Here is a 21,124-nt window from a genome sequence, read left to right as displayed (position 1 = left end):
GAAGTCCCACATAAATATTGTAAAAAAAACAAACTTTGTATGTCTTGGTATAGAGAACAAAATGCGTGCTGAACTTGAAACTTAAGATGAAAGACTCATACCAATTCATTGGTGGTTGCAAAAACTTCATGCGAGGTCTCAGAAGAGGCCTAATAAAAAGGGACTGAAGCAAGCAGAAGGGGTTCCAGTTGCAGAATTACTGTCAGAGAGGAGGCTGCCCGGTCCAGAGTCGCCGTCAGAGAGACTGCCCTGATCCACATTGCTTGAGAAAGGAGTTTCCTGCTTCCAGAAAGGAGCTTCTCGGTTTGAGACATCGCTAGAGAGAGACTACTTCTAGGCCACAGGCAAGGTTTCAAATTGCCGAAAGCAAGAGTTCCAATTGCTGGAGAAAAGTTTCCAGGCTAGGTTAATGTCAGATATTCACCAGTGTGTTGCATTTTCATTACAATTTCATGAATCAAACGACTTCACTGATATTGCTCAGTTAATGGTATTTATTTGCATGATATTTCAAGATTATTCAAGTAAAGAAGAACTTTTGAAAATTATACCATTATTGGGAAGGACTAGGGAAGAAGACTTTTTTTGGCATTTGATGAATTTGTGAAAGAACACAAACTTCCGCTTTTTAAACTTATGTCTGTTACTACTGATGGTGCTCCTGCAATGATAGGTAATAAATCAGACTTCATTTCATTATACAAAAACAATGACAAATATTCAGATTTTTTAACATACCACTGTATTATTCACCAACAAGTATTGTGTAGTAAAAGATTAAACACAAAAGATGTTTTGGATATTAGATTTAAAATTGTAAATTCTGTTTGAGGAAAAGCCCTGCAACGGCAGTTATTTAAATTACAGACAGATGATGATAGGGAACTTTTATTGTACAATAATGAATATTATTGTACAATAAATAGAAAGATTTCTTGTATTAATTAATGATATAAAAAATTTTCTTGATGAAAAAGGAGATATTTATCCACAATTGAGTGATAAAAGATGGTTGTTACATATCATTTTTAGTAGATTTCTGTAAGAAATTAAGCAATTTAAATTTAGAGTTACAAGTAGAGATAAAAATTTAATTGACATGTTAAGTTCAATAAAAACTTTCCAACAATATTTACTTTTATTAAAGAAAAATATAAATGACTGCAAATTTAGACATCTCCCATATTTATTAAAATTTTTTGAACAAATTCAAGAAATGCTTCACTATGATTTAAAAGAATTTATTTGTGAAATAGAATTAGTTCAGGAAGAAATAAATTCAAGATTTAAAGATTTTAATAAAACTGAAACGATTGTATCTTTTATCAATAATCCATTTCAAGAAAACTTGAACATCACAGAAATTTCAAAAATTCTGTCATGTTTCGGATCGACATACTTATCAGAATGTGCTTTTTCAAATATGATAGTCATAAAAAATCAATTAAGAAACCAAATTACAAATGATCATTTGGATGATTGTCTGTGATTGGCCACTTCTTCATATCAACTTGACTATGAAAATATTGCAAGGTCCAAACCATGCCAAATTTCACATTAACTTTTTTTTTTTTTTTTTTTTTTAATCAACCAGCATTTCCTGTAACTTGTGAGTGTGTAATCAATCTGTTGTTTTTTCTAACTTTGGTTTTCCAAAATAGAGAAATAAATATTTTATTCCAATATATATATATATTTTTTTTTTTGTTGTTGTATTAAAATAATTAAAAGTGATAAATAAATTTTTAAATACACAAATAAAGTTTTTAGTTGTGTATTTTTTTTTAGTTGTTTATTTGTGCATAATTAGATATTAGGTTGGGGGAACGTGATCTATATAAGAGAGTAGATCAGTGAATAACTTTTTATAGAAAAGTAACTCGCGTAGTAAAAAAGGTTGAACACCACTGGCCTATGTTATTGTTCATGGCCAATAATATGTTTGTTTTCAAATGTAAAATCAATTTGCATTTGAAATATCTTATATCCTAGAGACCAAACATGAAACTTTTCCAACTAGCTTGAGAAGTGCATTCCACCCAACCAAATAGAATGGTATCTGCATGAAGGAAAAAATCTAAATACTATGGTGGACCCAAGAAGCTGTAGAAAAATTCCTGGAAAAGAAGAAATTATACTGAAAGTTCCTTCCAGGTAAATAACATATGCCTTAGAAAATACAGAGAAAAATATATAAAAGATACTAAATTATATGTGAAATTGGAAGAAAGTCATGAGAAGACTAGAAAAATAGAGAAGATAAATATCACAAAGTGCTAAAATTTCTAGAGGCTGTTAAAAGTCAGAGGGAAGAATAGAACAACAGGGATGTCATTATCTTTACAATGACAAAGGCAGCATAGATAGTAAAGATGAAGATATTTTGGGTTGGATCAACTTATTGCTGAAGCAACTGAGGCTTATGAGACAACTATATTACATTTGTCCTTCCTTAGCAAATAGGTCTGCATATACCCTAACAAAATGAATTACATTCATTTTGTTAGGGTATATGCAGACCTATTTGCTAAGAACTTTTGGTATGCTGTTTTCTTTTCCAGAACTGCTTCTTTAATTTCTTGTGTCTACATGGGGGTCTTATTTTTCTGTTCTTACAGACAACTTCACCATATACTTCCTTAGCTGAACAATCAATACCTTCTTCAGAGTTTGCCTGAAACTCCAAAGTTTGGTTCTTGTTTTCAAACTGCCTTAAATTTTCTTCAATAATGTTTGTATAGTCAAGTCTACAGTTTACCTGTAAAAGCTGCTCAATTTTTTTTAGAACTTTCTTACATACTGCTCTTTTCAAAGTAATATCCATTTTTATCCTGCTTAGCAGAAAGTAATGGTTACATCCACTTTCAAATCCTTTGTACACTCTTGTATCTTAAACCAGCATGAAGATATCATCATTATCAACAATGACATAATCAATGAGGTTTTCTTATTTCTTGTCTCTTTTCTCCACATGAACTCGTGCACATCTTTATGTTGGAACATGGTGTTAGTAATAATTAGACTGTGTCCTGAGTAGAAATCCAGCAAATACTTACCTTTATTTCCTACTCTGCTGTTTAGATCTCCAACAAGGACCACTTTTTCCATTTTCTTTATGTCAGCTGTCTGTTCTGATGTGAACAATTCTTCGACTTCTTCCTTAGAATCTTCTGTGGGACCGTAGGTAGGTATAAATATGTTTCATTGTCCACTTCCCCATTTTGAAATGTGCCAACATTACTCTATTTGAAACTGCCTTAAATCTTGAAGTTTATCTCCAGGTCTGGTGTTGATCGCTATCACTACTCCCAAGCAGTCAAAATAAAAAGAAAACACTAAAACTAAACTCTTAGTAAAGCTTGCACATAGTTTGTATCCCAGGATGTCTCCCATGTAACTAACTTCTAATTACCCTTTTTTTAAGCTCATTTAGCCCATTAAGAGATTGAGTCTTTAAACACTTTTTAACCAAAATAAAAATCTTTAATTTATGATTAAAAAAAGCACACACACACATTGGGGGGGGTCTGGAAAGTTCCAATAAACAACTAGACAAAAATTATATTAAAGCAACTGATATAACCACAAGAAAGAATACTAGCAGCAGAGTTCTGAAGATAAATAGATAAATTATGTTCTTTCTTGTGGTTATATCAGTTGTTTTAATATAATTTTTGTTCTAGGTGTTTATCAGAACTTTCCAACCCCCCTCCCCCACATATATACATCAAATCAAATCAACTACTGAACCATGCAAGCAGCAGTATTGTCTTCAAATTACAAGACTTTAATGTGTACAACTTTCTTTCAATCACATAAACCAACAGATATTGTCCTGTATGGACAAAACTTCTATAACCTTAGTTTCTTGCCTTCTACACAACTTTTATTCTTTCTTGAGTTAACACAGGAGAAAGACCAACACAAAACAAAGGTCCTCTCTATGCTATCTCTATGATAGCAACATACAGAGGTGGAGGGTTTTTCTCCCAGTAACTTGGGTTTATCATCCCTCAAAACAGGCAAACTGGTCCCGTGAACACACACGGCTACAGTCATAAAACATACTATGGCAAGGAAGGCAATGGGAAACCACCTTGCTCATAATAATCTCCCTAGTATGGTAGCATATAGCTACCCACTACCAGCCATACGGTTGAGAGAATAGGACAAGATAAGATATGATAGCAACATAAGTGAAACTCTTCTTGCATCTTAAAATCACAGAACACTGAAGAAAACATAATCTTGTGTTCATCCAAGACACTTCTATAACTTTACTTTCTATATTAACTAACAGCAAACTCCAATGAATACACTACTAAAAAACTATATCATCAATTTAGAATGAATTAACTTTCTATATGAAAGTCTCAACATTCAAACTTATCAACAGTTTTGTCACTTCAGAACAATCTTGCCTTCTATATGAAAGTGAAAACTTCTGAAAAAATAACTAAAAACATATCAACTATTAGAAACCACAAATTAGACTGAGAATCCTAAATAAAACAAACTTTGCTAGGCCCATTCTATATGAACTGGAAATCAATAAAGTTTCTTTCAGCTTCCACTGAAATAAATCCTATATGGATTAATGACTATAATATATAATATAATAAACTTCACACTTATCTCTTCATAGGAAAGATATCCTCTCTCAGGCTTCTGTTCCTAATTTTTCTTCTAATTTCTGTTCAGTTTTCATATATAGAAGACACAGAAACTGCAGTTTTCTCCTGCTGTGTTCCTTTTCCTACCCCACAAACAGCCGAACAACTAGCAATGTTTAGTAATGTTCTTTTCACTTCTGCACATGCTCAGAAATGCAACTGAGAAAATTCCACTCAAGTCCACAATGTAAACATTAGTAAAACATTGGCTGGAATTGTGGACATGGGAAAACGGATGTCAGTTCAATGTCAGTAAATGTAAAGTCATTCACTTTGGTGTGATTACATATCAAATGTCATGCTATATTTTGGTGGGATTATGCTAGAAGAAACTGATAAGGTTAGGGATCTTGGAGTGTTAGTAGATAGGAAGCAAGTTCAGGGGCTGTGTAGCATAGATTGCAAATGCTGAAACGAATGTTCACATATAAAGATAAGGATGTCATTTTGCCTCTTGTGGTCTCCTGGTTTCCGTTGTGATTATGATATAGTGGACAGAGTGCAAAGGAGAGTGTTAAAAATGATATCAAGGATTTGGATGTCCAGGACCTCATTACATGCCTACAGAAAGAATGGTCCAAAATTCCCATTGATTGGCATCATACACTTGCGGCAAGTATGCCTCATAGGACTGCTGCGGTCACTGTAGCAAAAGGAGGTCCTACATGTTATTAAGGTGGGAACCATGGCTATTTGTTCCTCACTTTATGATGTCTATTGCCTTCTTTCCAAGCATGAGGGACTGGTGTGGGTGAGGTCTCACAAAGCGAGCCCTTGATTCCCTGGATTGCTTTGTTCCTGATAATAAGTGTTCCAAAACATAAGTCTAGCATTCATTTCTTACTCTGCTGTTTAGATATCCAACAATGATCAACTTTTCCTTTTCTCTTCACATCAGCTGTGTTCTCCAATGATTCCAAAAATCCTCTACTTCTTTCTTAGTAGAACCTTCTTCGGGACCATAGGCAAAATAAGTCTCATTGTCATTTCTCCATTATTCCCACAGTGCTTTTTTTGAAACCATTAATGAAGATCATGTTCATGCTAAGTATTGAGTACAATAGCTATTCCTCTGAATATAGTGTCTTGTTATTTAGAAGACCTTCACACATCTTTGTTTCTGTAACATCAATTATGTCAACATGGTACTTATCTAATTCTTCTGCCAGACTTGTCCTGCTTATTGGAGGCCTGAAGTGGCTTAAAAAGTTCCATGTTTGGTCTCTAGAGCAGAGTTTTTAACTAGGTAAAAAATTAATAAAAAAAATTATAAAAATAGAAAAAAAAGAATTCTTAGCCTGCTTATGATACTAATCTAATATAGGTTTACAGCCTTTCATGGATGGGTATCAGCAGAAAAAAATTTTTTTTTACCCCCTGCTGTTACTTCTTATATTCTCAGTAACTATCTTGAGTTCTGCTGTTTTGTTCCAGTATCTGACTTCACCATCATTTGCCTGGTTCCCTAATGATTAAAAAGGGAGAGGAGTGGTCATTGTTTAACTGGGTGATCCCCTAACCTGCATGACATTTCATCTTGTTGAACCATCAGTCTTTTAGTTTAAGCCAATGCAAAATGCAATTTGGTCAACTTAACCTCGTATTACTGGAATACCCTCATTCTTTCAGTATCATGTAGATACCTGTTAATGGAGTGCAACAACAGGAGATGATTACACACTAGGTCTGAAGTTCTGGTTAATTCTCCACATTCCTTTAAAGGCTATGTGGAGGTCTTCTCATTCTAGTTATCCTGTTATCTAGTTTCTACTCTTAAGCGACCCCACAGGAATAAAAACATTATAATTTGTTTTCTTTTTTCTGCTTCAGTTTTTGTAACTATTTTCATTCTGTGGAGAAGTTGTAATTTCAAAATGAAATATTACTTCCATTCCCAATTTGATAATAATAATTATTATTAAGAGACATCTCCAGGGAGTCAGACTCATCAGAGGGAGGCCATATACTACACGCACCAGCTATCATACTTATTTTTGAATTCATTCACACTGCTTGTACTCACAACATCCAAAGGCAATCCATTCCAATCATGCACCATCCTACTTGGAAGCTACTAAAAAAAAATCAAGTTTCCAAGGAAAATTGGGTTTTTTTAATGCACTACTGTATATGTAATTCATTTTTTTAAAAAATTTTTAATAACATGAAAAGATAATATATATGCATACCTGTCTGGTACTCTTGGAGCAAAACAGGATGTTGTTGTATATATACAAAGTATATTTTCTGGTTTTAAAGTTTCTACATGTTTTGCAATTGCTTCTACATCGGTACATAATTCTTCCCCTTCCATTTTAGTTTCTACAATTACTGGTTCAAAACCTATAAAAATAAGAAAAACAATTTTATATTATACATGAATATTTTGAAAAATCAAATTCCTTATTAAATGAATCTCATAACTCAATCTAAATAACATCAGTACATCATTGTTACTACAATTTCAATCTTCTATTAGGAAAAGATTCATCTACAGTAGTGATTCTATAAACTAAATAATTTACCTAATAGGTATTACTTCTAGAAAAATTTCCATATTACTCCTCTAAGTAAATGGTCAAAGCTGTATAACTGAGAGGAGACCTCCACATAGCCTTTAAAGGAATGCAGAGAACCGAACAGGGCTTCTGACCTAATGTCCAATCCTCACCTTCTCGTGGTGCACCCTGTTGGGTATCTACTTGGATACTGAACAAACGAGGATGGGCTGGCAATTTGGGATTTAGCCAACCAAAATGTATTCTTATTGGTTAAACCAAAATAAAAAATGATGGTACGACATCCTCGTTTGTTCAGTATCCAAGTAGATACCCAACAGGGTGCACCACGAGAAGGCGAGGAATGGACATTAGGTCAGAAGCCCTGGTCGGTTCTCTGCATTCCTTTAAAGGCTATGTGGAGGTCTCCTCTCAGTTATACAGCTTTGACCCTTAAGCACACAATGAGAATCATATACAGTGATATTCTTGGACTTTTACTTTTCAAAAGCGTTTGATAGATTATCACATGATAAGTTGGTATACAAGCTGCAAAGATGAAAATAGATAGTATGTTGGTTAGATGGATCAGAGATTGGCTCCCAGAATGATACCAGCAGGTTGTGTATGATGGAGCAATGTCTCAAAACAGAAGGGTAACCAGTGGCATGTCCCGGGGTTCTGTTCTTGGGTCCCTGCTATTTAACTTGTTTGTAAACAATATATCATGTGGACTGACTCACTGGGGATTTTCAGTTGTTTGCTGATGATGCAAAATCAGGAAGAATTATAAGTAGCACTGCTGATGTTAATTCCCTTCAGGAAGATATGAATAGACTTTTTAGACTTTTTACTTGGACAAAGCAGTGGGGTTGTAGTTTTAATATCAATAAATGCAAGGTGTTGTATTTTGAAGTGCAGAAACATAAGACTGTACTACATCGACGGCACCATACTGCAGGAAGTAGATGAGATTAGAGATTTAGGAGTGATGGTTGACAGTAAACTGAAGTTTAGAGAGCATATTGCTAGTGTTGCAAAGGCTGCACATTGTAGTACTGCTATGATAAGAAGTACTCTAACATGTAAGGATAAGGAAGTGATTGTGCCACTGTATAAAGTACTGATCAGACCACACTTCGATTATTGTACTCAAATCTGGTCACCTGATTTTCAGTGTGATGTGGAGGCATTGAAAAGCATCCAGAGGTGAGTGATTAAGACAATATCAGAACTTTGGACCTGGCTATGGAGAGAGGTTGAAAAAATGTGAATTGCAGAGTTTGGTGGATAGAAGATAAAGAGATGATATGATAGAGACATTTAAGTTAGAGGATTTTATTGGATTAATCTAGGTGAGATAATAAAAAGAGTAGAACGTGAGAAGGGAAAAACCAGAGGTCATCCCTGGAAGTTATGTAAGAGTGTGGTGAAGAGGGGTGTGAGAAGTAGATTTTTTGCATGGAAAATTCAGCGAATGGAACACACTACTAGAATGTGTTGTTAATGCAAGTAATGTTAAGGATTTTAAGATTTGGCATGATAAATATGTTGTCAGTTGAATGAATCTCACATGATGAGTCAGCCGACTCCATGGAAGGTGCATAATAATAAGAAGAAAGAAGAGGATACCTTGGTCAGCCTTGCTGCTACTTTTGCCTTTTCAGTATCCAGATCTTCAGAGATACATGAAATAGGAAGAAGAGGATAACCAGCTGTTAACCTCTGGATTGGGGATCCAGAATGTACTTAAAAGAATTTATCATTTGTAACAAAAAAAAAGTCAACTCTCATTATACCCAACATCAGGGACTAAAGGAGTTGTTTGTAATTACTGGAATATGAATTTCTTTTAGCATAATACTACCTAACAGACATTTTATTTAAATTGTCATAGTGAGTAAATTTACCCATAAATGTTTACCATAGTGAGAGTTAAATTGCATTATTATTAGCATTGCCATAATAAGAAATGAAACTGCAAATACTGTAAGAGCAGCAAATGATTACTATTAGTTAGTCCTTGATAAAATATAAATAACACATGATGAATAATTATTACTGGATTATTAAAAATTCATGAAATATTATAGGCATGCAAAACTAAAAGACATTAAAAAAACTTAGCGCAGATAGAAACTAAAACGTGAAGTTGTGTTCAAATTCAAGTTATTACATACCATCACCAAAGATGCCAAGAAAGGGAGGTAAAAGAACTTCAAGAATTGCACTTAATTTTGGCCAAATGTATATAAAAAAAATTGTCATATTTTTCTTTAACAGACTGAGAATGTATAATAAAAATGTTTTCCTTATCTAAAAATAAATTTTTTAGGTTGTTCATCCTATCAGTACAAGAACAGTGCCATTAAGTTTAAGTGGCAGTTTGAAGCGAGTGCATGCATGCATACATAGACATTCAGGAGTAGTGTAACTTCTAGCAGCTGCAAAGTTGTTTTGGCTTTGTTGTTATTGTGGAGATTGGAATGAAAATGTGGGTTCCTTCAGAAAGGAAAGAGTACAAAGTTAAAGAAATGAAATTAGAGACCTACAGATTAATCTGAAAATTTTCTTTCAAAAATGGTGAAGAACAGAAGATAAAAATATAAATGAAGGCCTCTAATATTTGTTTTTAAAAGGATGGACAGTAGTATAGTGTGGCGAAAAAAACAGTGAATTCCTCTAATAATGTGGTCTATTGTTTTCTTCATCCTATGTTTATACCAGTCATTAGATGCAACTAAACATTTTATTTGAATAAAAAAGAAACTGTATTCAGATAGAAAAGAGAAATGATTGCACCAGTATGAAAGGATTACTTTAAAAACTGTCAAACCAACAGAGCTTAAGTATGGATTTTCTGAAGCAGAGTGAGATGGCTCTCAATTTGGAACTGACTGCACTGAATGTATTTGGAAAGCCAAAGATTTTACTCCTAGAAAGGATAAGCAAAGGATATTGTTTTCTTTGTTTTGTTTTTATAAAACATCATTTTATTTTATTTTTAATTTCTATTTGTGTGTGAGAGAGAAAGTATCACTTATGAAATTATTTTAAACAAATTTTATGTAAATAATTATATTTGTATAATATTGGATAAAACAGTTAAGCTATTTTGGCAATGGAGCAGTCCCTTTTACAACAACCACGCTAAAAAAGATAAAAATTAAGTTTTAATGAAAAATGAGGTTTTAATTAAAGAATATTAATTTGTTTAACATACCCGTGTGAAAATGTTTTGAAGGTAAAGATGGCAAATAACTTGGCACAAGACTTGATCAGAGCTGAGACAGCATATAATTAAAGATAGTGAGCAAAAGTTACTGATAACTGAGTGTAGAAATACATTCAAGATAGTCGAAAAATGTGAATTAAAAAAAAAGAAATCGGTACCGAAATGATAAATTACACAAAACTTTGTGCAAAAGTGTGTGTGTGTTTTGCTTGTGTGAAACTTTGTGTGTTTTTTAAAACCACAAATTTAAAAGAAATGAAAATAAAGAAATAAATAAAAACTATTATATACACAGTAAGGCAGAACCATATAGTTGTATATTTTTAATATTTATTAAATAATGTTTGTTTTGTACTACATTTCTCTTGTCCTATTATGAGATTAAGGTAAGAGAATGTAATAAGTGAAATTTATTTTAAGATTTGGGGAAACCAGTACTCTTTTAAAGTAAAGGAATGTATATACCGAAAAAAAAAAAATCTCATAGTATACAAACCTTTCATTTTTGCAGATTACTACAGTGAATTTTTTTTTAAAAAAAAGTAATGCAACAAACAAGTTTCAGTTGGGACTTTTTTGGCAAGTTGTTGTAATGATGTTTGCTACGATAAGAACTGGATGTATTTTCAAATAATGGAAAAACTAAACATAAGTAAATTACATCTCTCGCTACACACAATTATCAGGCAAAATATACAACAGGAATATGGTTAAATCTCAATCTTAGATTATGGTTAATCTCAATCAAAGAATTTCATCCTATAAACAGCATTAGGCAATTTGAGAACTATTTTCTATCTGTCTACAAGTGAAAGAAAGCTTATGCTTGTATAAACATATGTACAATTTATGATCCAATTGGCTTACCTGCAGTAAGAATGCATTTGAAACAAGATTTCTGATCAATCCTTGACCAAATGATATATTTAGCATTTGGTCGTTTTTGTCGAAGAGTCAAAAAACACAATACTAAGCTCATGCCTGTTGCCATTGGAACAATCAAACATGATGATGCAGATGGGACACCTTAAAAAAACAAAAAAAAAAAAACTTAATTAGTTTCATTACCTATTCTTCATATAACATTATTATTACTATAAATAAACTGCCATGGAATTAGACTAATCATGGAATATCTCACTCAACAAGCAACATATATTGTATCTAACCTGAAATTCATTCACACTAATAGCATATCAAAAGACATTTTGATAATGCATTCCCCTCATCCACCACTCTCCAGGTAAAAATTTGACTCCTCTCTTCAACCCATCTTTACACAACTTCCAAGGATAGCCTCCCATTTCCTCCCATTTTTTACTATGTATAATCCCTTCTGTATTAAGCCATATTACTATATCATAATTTATTATCAAAAAGATTATCATTTAATTTGTTTCAAGATTGGAATACCATGAGTATGCATACTAAGAATAAAACTGCATTATGTCACACCATCATCCTAATCAAAAATACTGGGACTATCAAGACCATAATATAAAATACCCATTAACTGAATTTTTCGAATGAACTTCTACAGAAAGAATTATAACACGTTAAGAAACTTTCATATCAAATGGCTTTAGTGATGACTTCATTAAAAAAAGCATTCAGAAGTAAAAGATCTCTGTCTCCTCTGCTCAAGAAGAAATAATTCTTATTCCTCTCCTTTATGTGCAAAGAATTTCTGAATGTACAGACCACTGAACCTTTTTTAGGTTGCCTTTTGTCTTATCAGAAAAAAAAAATCTCCAGTTTTCTTGCGTCTCCCAGAGAGAGAGAGAAAGAGAGAGAGAGAGAGAGGCTTCTTCCAGGTGTGTTTACCACATTCCTTGTTCTTGTGGCTTATCATATTATGAACACACTAGAAGATTTGCTTTTATTGGTCGTGAAGAACTTAAGTCTTATATGAAATATCATGAGCCTGAACAGTCTGGACTTGATGAACATGCATTCTCCACCAAGCACAGAGTTCATCAGAATAAGACAAGAATCCTTCATAAAAGCTTATTTCTTATAGAATATCTTTATTTAATTAAGGGGATAATAAATCCCTCATTGTTTCAAAGCCGAATACGAAACTTGAAGATCGAAATCTAAGAGTTTCATGCCGAAGAACGTCCAGCAAGTCCAAGCGTAAGTCAACACCTGGTGGTACAACAATAGGGCAACTCGGAGCAAAGGCGGATCACTGTCCTTAATATTTTCTCATAATGTAAAACGTAGCTCCTAGGAGATGCATTACTGTTTTACATTATGAGGGAGGGTTTCGATCTTTATTGAGGTCTCATCAGTGAGTAGGTAGACCTGGATAATACCAAGGTTTTAGTGAATGAGCTTACATACTTTACCATACGAATTGCCAGAAAGGTGTATCCATATATTATTACTACAATAAAGAGCCAAAAGTTTTTTTTTTTTTTTTTTCCGGCGACGTGAATTATTTAATTAAGGGGATAATAAATCCCTCGTTGTTTCAAAGCTGAAAAGCTTCTTTGGCATGAAACTCTTAGATTTCGATCTTTGAGTTTCGTATTCTGCTTTGAAATAATGAAGGATTTATTATCCCCTTAATTAAATAATTTACGTCGCCAAAAAAAAAGTCTTTTGGCTCTTTATTGTAGAATATCTTTATAATATAGATGCCTTTGAAATACCCCATGCTTCACAAGTTTTCATAAGAGGATCCAATGTTTATCTCATTTATGGGAGATAGGAAAGATCAGCTGACTTAAAAAGTACCAACTCTTAAATATATATAATTATATTTTTTTAATTAGGAAAATATTAGCAATTTTTATCTTACAGTAGTTATTAAGGCGACACTATTTAAAATTTTTTATTGTTTAATTGTCCTTGTACTAAAGATGCCTTTGGTGATGATATTTTCTATTTCACACAAGATGCAGCTCAACTCTTATTCATGTTACCTAATTCAAGCCAAATGCTAAGGCAGATAAAATGAAAGTAAAAAAAAGCCAAATTCAAATACTTGATTTGTTTAGAATTTTTCAAAATTTAAGAATTCTTTATACATAATCATCCATTAAGTAGAATAGGTACATACACAGAGAATCTTTTTAGAATTTTACAAATTCTAATTTGAAATTTTTTTTTACAAATTAGTAAATTTGTAAAATTTTACAAATTACAAATAAACATCACTCTCCCTATGAGTTCTGTTTGTATTTTATTCTTATTCATTTAATCCTATGAAAATAACTGGCAGGTGTAAGTCTATCAGACTGGGAATGCAACAATTTATGCTTTGCTTTCTATTGAAATATACACAGTTCAAAAAGAGATAGATATCCAAGAATTAACAAAAGTTCTGCATGTAAGTGATATAGCAGATGGTTATTAAAGTTGAGCAAATCCTAAATGATCCTAATTTTAGAGACTGCCTAACTTTCATCATTACAAGAAAAAAATTAATTTCTTGTTCTCTTTGATGTTTTAATCCTCTGATGACTTATTTCTAAAAAGATTCTCTGTGTATGTACCTATTCTACTTAATGGATGATTATATATAAAGAATTCTTAAATTTTGAAAAATTCTAAACAAATCAAGTGTTTGAATTTGACTTTTTTTACTTTCATTTTATCTGCCTTAGCATTAGGCTTGAATTAGGTAACATGAAGAGTTGAGTTGCAGCTTGTGTAAAATAGAAAATATCAAAGGCCAAGCAGATAATATCTTTATTTTGCAATTCAACAGATGTGGATTTAAATTCCATCTTAAAGTTGTAAATGTTTTAAATGAGAAATGATTTTCATATCCTATCATTATTAGGCTACCAACCACCACCACCACCCTGCTTGACCAGAGATGGAATAAATAGCAGAAACAGTATTCATTTTTTAATGTTATTTGATATACAAAAGATGTTGCCCATTTTTATTGCAATGAAAACATTATATGCCTTCAACGTAATTGGTATAAAATCAACCTTTCCCCCAATTCTTTAAAAGATGGAGATTGTTACCATCAGCAAACTATTTCTTGTTAATGTCCAAGAGATTGCAATTGCTTGCTTGCTTCACCTCCTCAATACTGCAAAACTTTAGAAACATATCAATATCAAAATTTGAATGTCCTCCCTCCTTTTTTTGCCATCATATCCAAACAGAGTAGAGAGGCATGCTTTATGGTTTCCCACTGTTGCTTTACCAAAAGGTCTTTCACTGGTCTGGCTACACGAGAGCATGCAATGTCATGCAGCATAAGTGATGAAGCACCAGTATGAAATGCAAACACTTCCACTGATTTACTACAATGCTCCAGAACTGCTTGGTAGCAAATTACAAACTAGAGATCCTGGTCCTCTAGAACAGCATGGTGAAAGATGGTCATCATCAATATTACTTGAGTTCCTAACAAAGTTTAATTAGACAACATAGATGTTAACACTCATTTATTCATTCAGTCATGACATGTTTCCTGCACACATGCTACATATTGTGACATTAACTCTGATTCTGGTGTTCAAGCATATGTTGAACGTTGCTAATAATGCTATTTTTAGGAATAATTTAATTACTATTTCCTGTCATTTGACAAAATCAAACTGGCATTTTCAGAGAACCACACACAAGTATATATGCATTCAGGCATCACATGAGTGTAATCGACATAAGAAAGAAACAAAGCAAAGCCTTAATTATTTTGCCACCTAGTAGACTTCATTAAACACTCTTAGTCATTTGACTTATGGTCTAAAGATAGCACTTCCAAGATTTGATGAAATTTTGTGCATCCAAATTCACTGAGATTAGGACTGTTTTTTCAAGCAGAGGTATTCTAGGAAGCCTTTTGTTAATTTTTAGAGAGAGATTCTATGTATATATTTATTCCTAACTTTTATAGATTCATGTATCTGGTGTTTCACTATGCTACTTATATAAAAACTTATATATATATATATATATATATATATATATATATATATAACTACTATTACTATGGCCAAATGGAAAAATCCATCCTCCTACGCCTCAAAGAACAACTAAAAGACATTGCTTACAAAAGAACCAGAGCTAGTGCCCTCTCAAGCCATGTCCTGTTTTCAGTAAACACAAATAATAGAGGCTGGCAACATGAGATAAACTGGACAACAACTTCAAACCTTCACATATGCCACGACGAGGTAGAACACCACATAGTCGAGTCTAAAGAAATTGTTATGGACCCTCTCCATATAAACAGTAACCTCAGCTACAATTTACTGGACTTATTCAGCTCTGCTGTCAGATACTGGCGCACTTGTAAAGCCACACATGCACAGGTGTCTAACAATAGAACTTTAACTCAGACTATAGCTCCAGTTCAAAGTTAACTGTGGTTTATAGTCGAATTTATAGTTTTATAGTGACTTAATGTTTCTTTATAGTGTTTTTATTGGCTTTCTATGTTCTCTCCTGCCTGAAGAAGTCGGTCACTTCGATGTTGCGTAATTAATAAATTTAATTGTTTGTTCTAATTGTTGGATCTCAGTCAGTACAAAAAAGTATGAACATATCCCAATTCCGAGTTAATACAACAAATCATCATATATAATAACTATTTATATATTTTATTAACGAAAAAAAAAAAATATATATATATATATATATATAAACAAAACAAAATAATTCTTTTAAAAATCAAGTAAGAGGAAGAATTCATCATAAAATATTATTACCAGAATCACTTACATTTAATTTAAATGTCTTTATTTGTAAAGCTTTCAGCTAAGTTTCATATCCATTGTCAATACAATTATAGGAAAACAAGAACGACAATTCAATCGAAAGTATGTGATATTGTGTGCACTATCAGCTGCAAGAGAATAGCTCCATCTCCATCAATAGATATTCAAAATAAATTGCAATAAGCTAATTTAGTTAGTAAATATTTTTAAATATAAACAAAAAATTAATTACAAATTACAGAACACATGAATGGTGAGTATATTAGTCAGTATAACCTCACAAAATTGAGAAAGTTTTTGGCAATCATTTTTATTCAGGGATGGCTTGTGAATGTGTGCTTCACAGCTTCCTTTGTCCAATCTTTCTAGAAAAAAATAACTTTTGTTTTCCACTGAATCCTGTGTTTTGTAGATAGCGTGGTTTGCTAAACCAGATTTGTTGGGTTTCTTTAAGTGAAATGTATTCCTGATGTTCTTCAAGATGAATTTGTGCAGAATGACCAGTTTGTCCATAATAACATAAGCCACAAGAGCATGGGATTCTGTAAACACCAGAATAGGAGAAAAGAAGATATTGGTTTTTAAGTGAGAAAAGGAAGATTTTAAGTTTTCAGACTGGACAGGAGACTTGTGGGTTAATCTGTCTAAGTAGTCTTGTTATTTTTTCTGAAATTCCTTTAACATATAAAATACAAATTCTGGTAATTTCTTCTTGAGGTAGGTTAGGATGACAACCATATTTATTATTATTATTATTATTTCATGACACCTCCAAGGAGTCCAAAGACTTATCGAGGGAGGGCACCACCTACTCTACAACTCTCCGTCTTCACCACTTCATCCACCATCTACCGTCCACTACCACCACTAGTATTTTTTTGTCTGTAAATTGCATGTTCCGAGCTGATTTGTCTGCATACGGGATGAAAAACACAGTTTCTGGGAGGGGAAAAAACCCTGCTACCTCTGTATGAGATCGGCTAACTCACCTTTAATTGAAAAAACCTATATAAAGATTTCTCCTGTCACTACGAGAATCAAATTTGGGCCTTTTCCAATTGAAGAGAGCAACATTTTTCCAATTGCGCTACAGAGGCACTTATATTTTCGATAGTTTTTGCATTATAACCATTAGAGATAAAAGTAGTTCTGATAATAAACAGTTCTTTGTTTAGAAGAGAATCTGTGGAACATAGATTCTCTTCTAAATTACACCATATTTCTGATGAGAGTGAAGATGTGACTTAGAATCAATGTATTTACCAGTATAAGTTGGTTTTCTATATATCAAGAACTGTAAACTATCATTTGGATGATATAGAATGAGAACATCCAGAAAAGGAAGACAATTGTTATCTTCTACTTTCAGAGTAATTTGATTCTTGGGTTTATTGAATTAATTTTTTTCAAGAAATTCATGAAGATTGGATAATGAAAAGTTCCATACAGCAAATACATCAACATATCTGTCCCAAAAATGAATATAATATGAATATAAAATAAATTTGTAATAAACAATAGTGACCATTTTACTCACACTCACATTCATAACCTGAAAATAACGGATCTCTACAAAGGCAGAAATTAACATATCTTTATTTAGTCAGAGACTCAAACATAATAGAGAACTTGGCAAATCTTGCTTTGGGAAATCAAGATGCAAGTTTATGATCAATCTTTAAGTTCACTATGGGAAACAACAGTAGCAAATTTTCATGCAAACAATCACACAAGAAAATGACAACTCATACATGTTGTCTTTAATACATGCCTTACTTCTAGCGTACTCAGTTACTATTTAAAACAAGTACCAAAAATATTAACAGTTTACTTCATAAAATACAACTATCCAGCACTGAAACAGGCAACAGCTATATGGAACATTCTAGTGCTTTCACTTGACAACTGTAAGTCCCACAAACAGAGAATGGCTTTCCATCTAATCTTCACTCAAAAAAAACAACCAAAAATTACAACAGTAAAGATGCATAAACTTGACTAAGAACTTGAACAAATAAGGAATCCACAAAATATAACTATTCATTATTTATATATTTTTTTATTTATTAAAGGGAATTATTTCCAACTCTCTCTTATATTCTTCTATCTGTTCCATTTTTTTACATCTCTGTATAAAACTGCATATTCTCTCTCTCATGTCCATCAGCTGTTCGTTTTCATATCACAGTCAAGCATATATGAATCGTCTAAATTGTGATTGCACGAAATTATGTCATGATAGCCAGGTATCACAAACAGTGAAAATAATTTTTACAGTAATGGTGGACTAGTTATGTTTATTTGCACTGCGATGAAGTTTCCTTTCCACTTGATGATTTCATTGCACTCAGTATTAAAAAAAAAAGAAAAAAACACGTCTACAGGTATTTTAATTTCAATAATGTAGGAAGGCATGTATATCTTGCTGATTCTTCATGCTGCTGAATGATAATCTGTTTCCACTGATAACCAGGAGGCACGGTTAGGCTTAATGGCCTCACTAGTCAAGTACCTAATAGCGAAACTACAAACACTGCTGCTATATTCTTCTTACAGTAAAATATCGTTTTAACATAATTTTTATCATAAAAATATTTTTACACATTTTTTTATTTCATTTTCAATTACCTAAACTAAGTCTGCATGGTTAGCCTAGTGGCTGTGTGCCTCGCAATCATATGCCTGGGGAAGGAGTGTCCTGGGTTCGATTCCTGTCGGTGACGTGAGGAGCTTAAGGATCTTCCTCAGCCATAGCCAAGTTAGATGGTCTTGGGCATGGACAGTAGGGTTTTTTCCCAGTTTATCCTGTTTTTTTTTTTATCCTGCAAAACAGGCAAACCGGCCTTTAGAACTCAACACTACAGGAGATAGGATATACTGGGGGGTAGGGCTGACCAACTTATCCTGTGAACGGTTTGAGGTCCAGTGATTAATAAACCCTCGACACCGCAAGGTAAAAGAGGGTAAAAAGAAGATGAGAACAATAATATCTCAATAATAAGGCAAAAATCTCAAGCTGTTCAAGGTCTGAAAGACCTATACAGCCTGAGATCTTAGTTTTCCTACAGGAAGACTAAGATCTAACTGAACTGACACAGTAAAAAGTGCCTTAGAAGACAGAAATATAAGATCTGATAATATTAGAGTCTTGACAGATAACAGATTAATTTTGTTGAAATCTGTTGATCAGAAGTTAGTGATGATGTAACTTTTCATGTGTACTATCATAATATCCTGTACATTCCTCCCTGAGGATAAATATCAAGAATTCAATGATATGATGAGAAAAATATTCAAATTTCAAGTAGGCAGATAAATAAGTTCTTGGAGTCTTCTTTAAACAAATTTCTTCTTCTTTAGCATTCTGCAATTGAGCAGGTTCTTCTTTTAGTAGCAGAAACTTTTCTTCCACTCTCTTTTGTTCTGAGCCTTCTCTTTCAAGGTTGTGCACCTGTCTCCATTGAGCATGTCATGTAGCATTGCTTTCCTTACTCTTCCTCTGGGTCTTTTTCCTTCTGTTTTTCCTGCGATGGCATCTCTGATGATTCCATTCCCTCTCAGAATATGTCTGATCCAGTTTCCCCTTGCTTCTTTTTATCCTCCTTAACAGACTTCTTTCTTCTTCTACTACTCTTTTTAAGACCTCTTCATTAGTTATTTTAAAGAAATTATCAAATATGTTTTCTGTGTCATATTCATGTTAAGCCATTCATGTTGTGAAAAAAAAAAAAAAAAAAACATTATAAAAGATTCTTTCTGTTAAGACAATCAAACTTAGACCTTTTCCAATTGAAGGGCGCAACATATCGTCATTCTTCCAATTGCAATATGGAAGCGTTAGTATGAAACAAAAATCAGGTACGTAAAGTTGATTGTAAATGAGAAGGACATTATGAGTTGCTCTTGACTATCAGAAAACATGATACTGATGATCACATAACTTCGAGTTTTCCTGAAGCAAAAATTAAAAATATAGCACATGCAATTGAAAAACAGAAGTTACGTCAAACAGAAAAGCAAAGCAATTTTGCTTTGCTTTTCTGTTTGATGTAATTAACAATAAGTCAGTATAAGAGTGGATGCGAAAGGGTTGTTGGAAGAAGTGAGAGTGAATAGAGAAAGCGAAAATTTCAAGTATTATCTAGATACGATAGAAATGAATTAAGAAGACGGGCTATGATGGCAAATGATTTGATGTGTAGGCTGTATGTAAGGAATGGATGTGAGTTTTTAGATGTGTGGGGTGAGTATGAGGGAAGAATGGATTTGTATAAGAGGGACTGTCTACAATTTTATGCATTTGGTATTAGGGAGTTTTAAAAATTATTAACTGATATCAGACCTAATAGAGATAGTCAGGAAAACTGAATTATGATGGGAGGAATGGTGAGAATCTGTGTGTAAGAGAGCAATGTTATGTAGCTGTGTTAACGATGGGAATCGGCATTATCATGGAAATGATTATGAGGAAAGAACGATTGTGTTCATCTGGTTTGGACCCTAGCAAGCATGTGCAATGATCTCTGCATAATAAACACACTAGATAAGAACAGAGATTTGCAAGTTGTCCAACTGTCATGGAGACATAGAGAAAAGTATACAAAAAAGAATGCAAGTAACTTATTATGTCTGTACATGAATGGTAGGAGTATAAGAAACAATGAGGTAGAGTTTGTTGCCTTCGTCAATACATCAGAACTTCAGATTGTAGGCATTAGTGAGACCTGGCTATCAGAGGAAGACACTAACTAATATCGAGTATAAAGGGTACAGTATTTTAGGAAGGATAGACAGTATAGGAGAGGGTTGTGCTGCTAATGATACTGGATGACTTGAACCCAGTCAGAGTTATACTGGTAACAGCTTTACGCACAGCAGTGAGTTTGAAGCCATCTGCTGTAAGGTGTTGTTACAGACCTAATGAATAGGTTGCTGGTGATGAAGAAATGCATTATTGAATATAAATGATGGGTCAGAAACAAGTATCATAATGGGAGAATAATTACCCAAACACTGATTGGGTAGCAT

At 33.0% G+C, this 21,124-nt stretch overlaps 1 protein-coding gene and 1 long non-coding RNA gene across 3 annotated transcripts in view; one reads left to right on the top strand and one right to left on the bottom strand.

The window, feature by feature from the left end:
- The window catches only part of LOC150110563 (uncharacterized), a 79,732-nt gene extending 69,879 nt beyond the window's left edge, over positions 1 to 9,853 (top strand). Inside the window, exon 3 of the long non-coding RNA XR_016548962.1 lies at positions 9,507 to 9,853. This is a non-coding gene — a long non-coding RNA (uncharacterized LOC150110563). The remainder of the gene's footprint in view (positions 1 to 9,506) is intronic.
- The window catches only part of SecS (Sec synthetase), a 107,097-nt gene that overhangs the window by 45,749 nt on the left and 40,224 nt on the right, over positions 1 to 21,124 (bottom strand). For both annotated transcript variants that reach the window (XM_090399740.1, XM_090399732.1), the window contains exons 5-6: positions 11,274 to 11,432; positions 6,863 to 7,016 (exon numbers count right to left, since the gene is read on the bottom strand). In XM_090399740.1, coding sequence (XP_090255866.1) covers positions 6,863 to 7,016; positions 11,274 to 11,432 — 313 coding nt within the window. The remainder of the gene's footprint in view (positions 1 to 6,862; positions 7,017 to 11,273; positions 11,433 to 21,124) is intronic.

Source organism: Typopeltis vanoorti, chromosome 1 (genome assembly GCF_054136105.1).
Source record: "Typopeltis vanoorti isolate ZY-2024b chromosome 1, IOZ_Tvanoo_1.0, whole genome shotgun sequence".
Taxonomy (NCBI): domain Eukaryota; kingdom Metazoa; phylum Arthropoda; class Arachnida; order Uropygi; family Thelyphonidae; genus Typopeltis; species Typopeltis vanoorti.
Note: the sequence above shows the minus strand (reverse complement) of the source record. Positions and strands in the feature narration are given on the sequence as shown.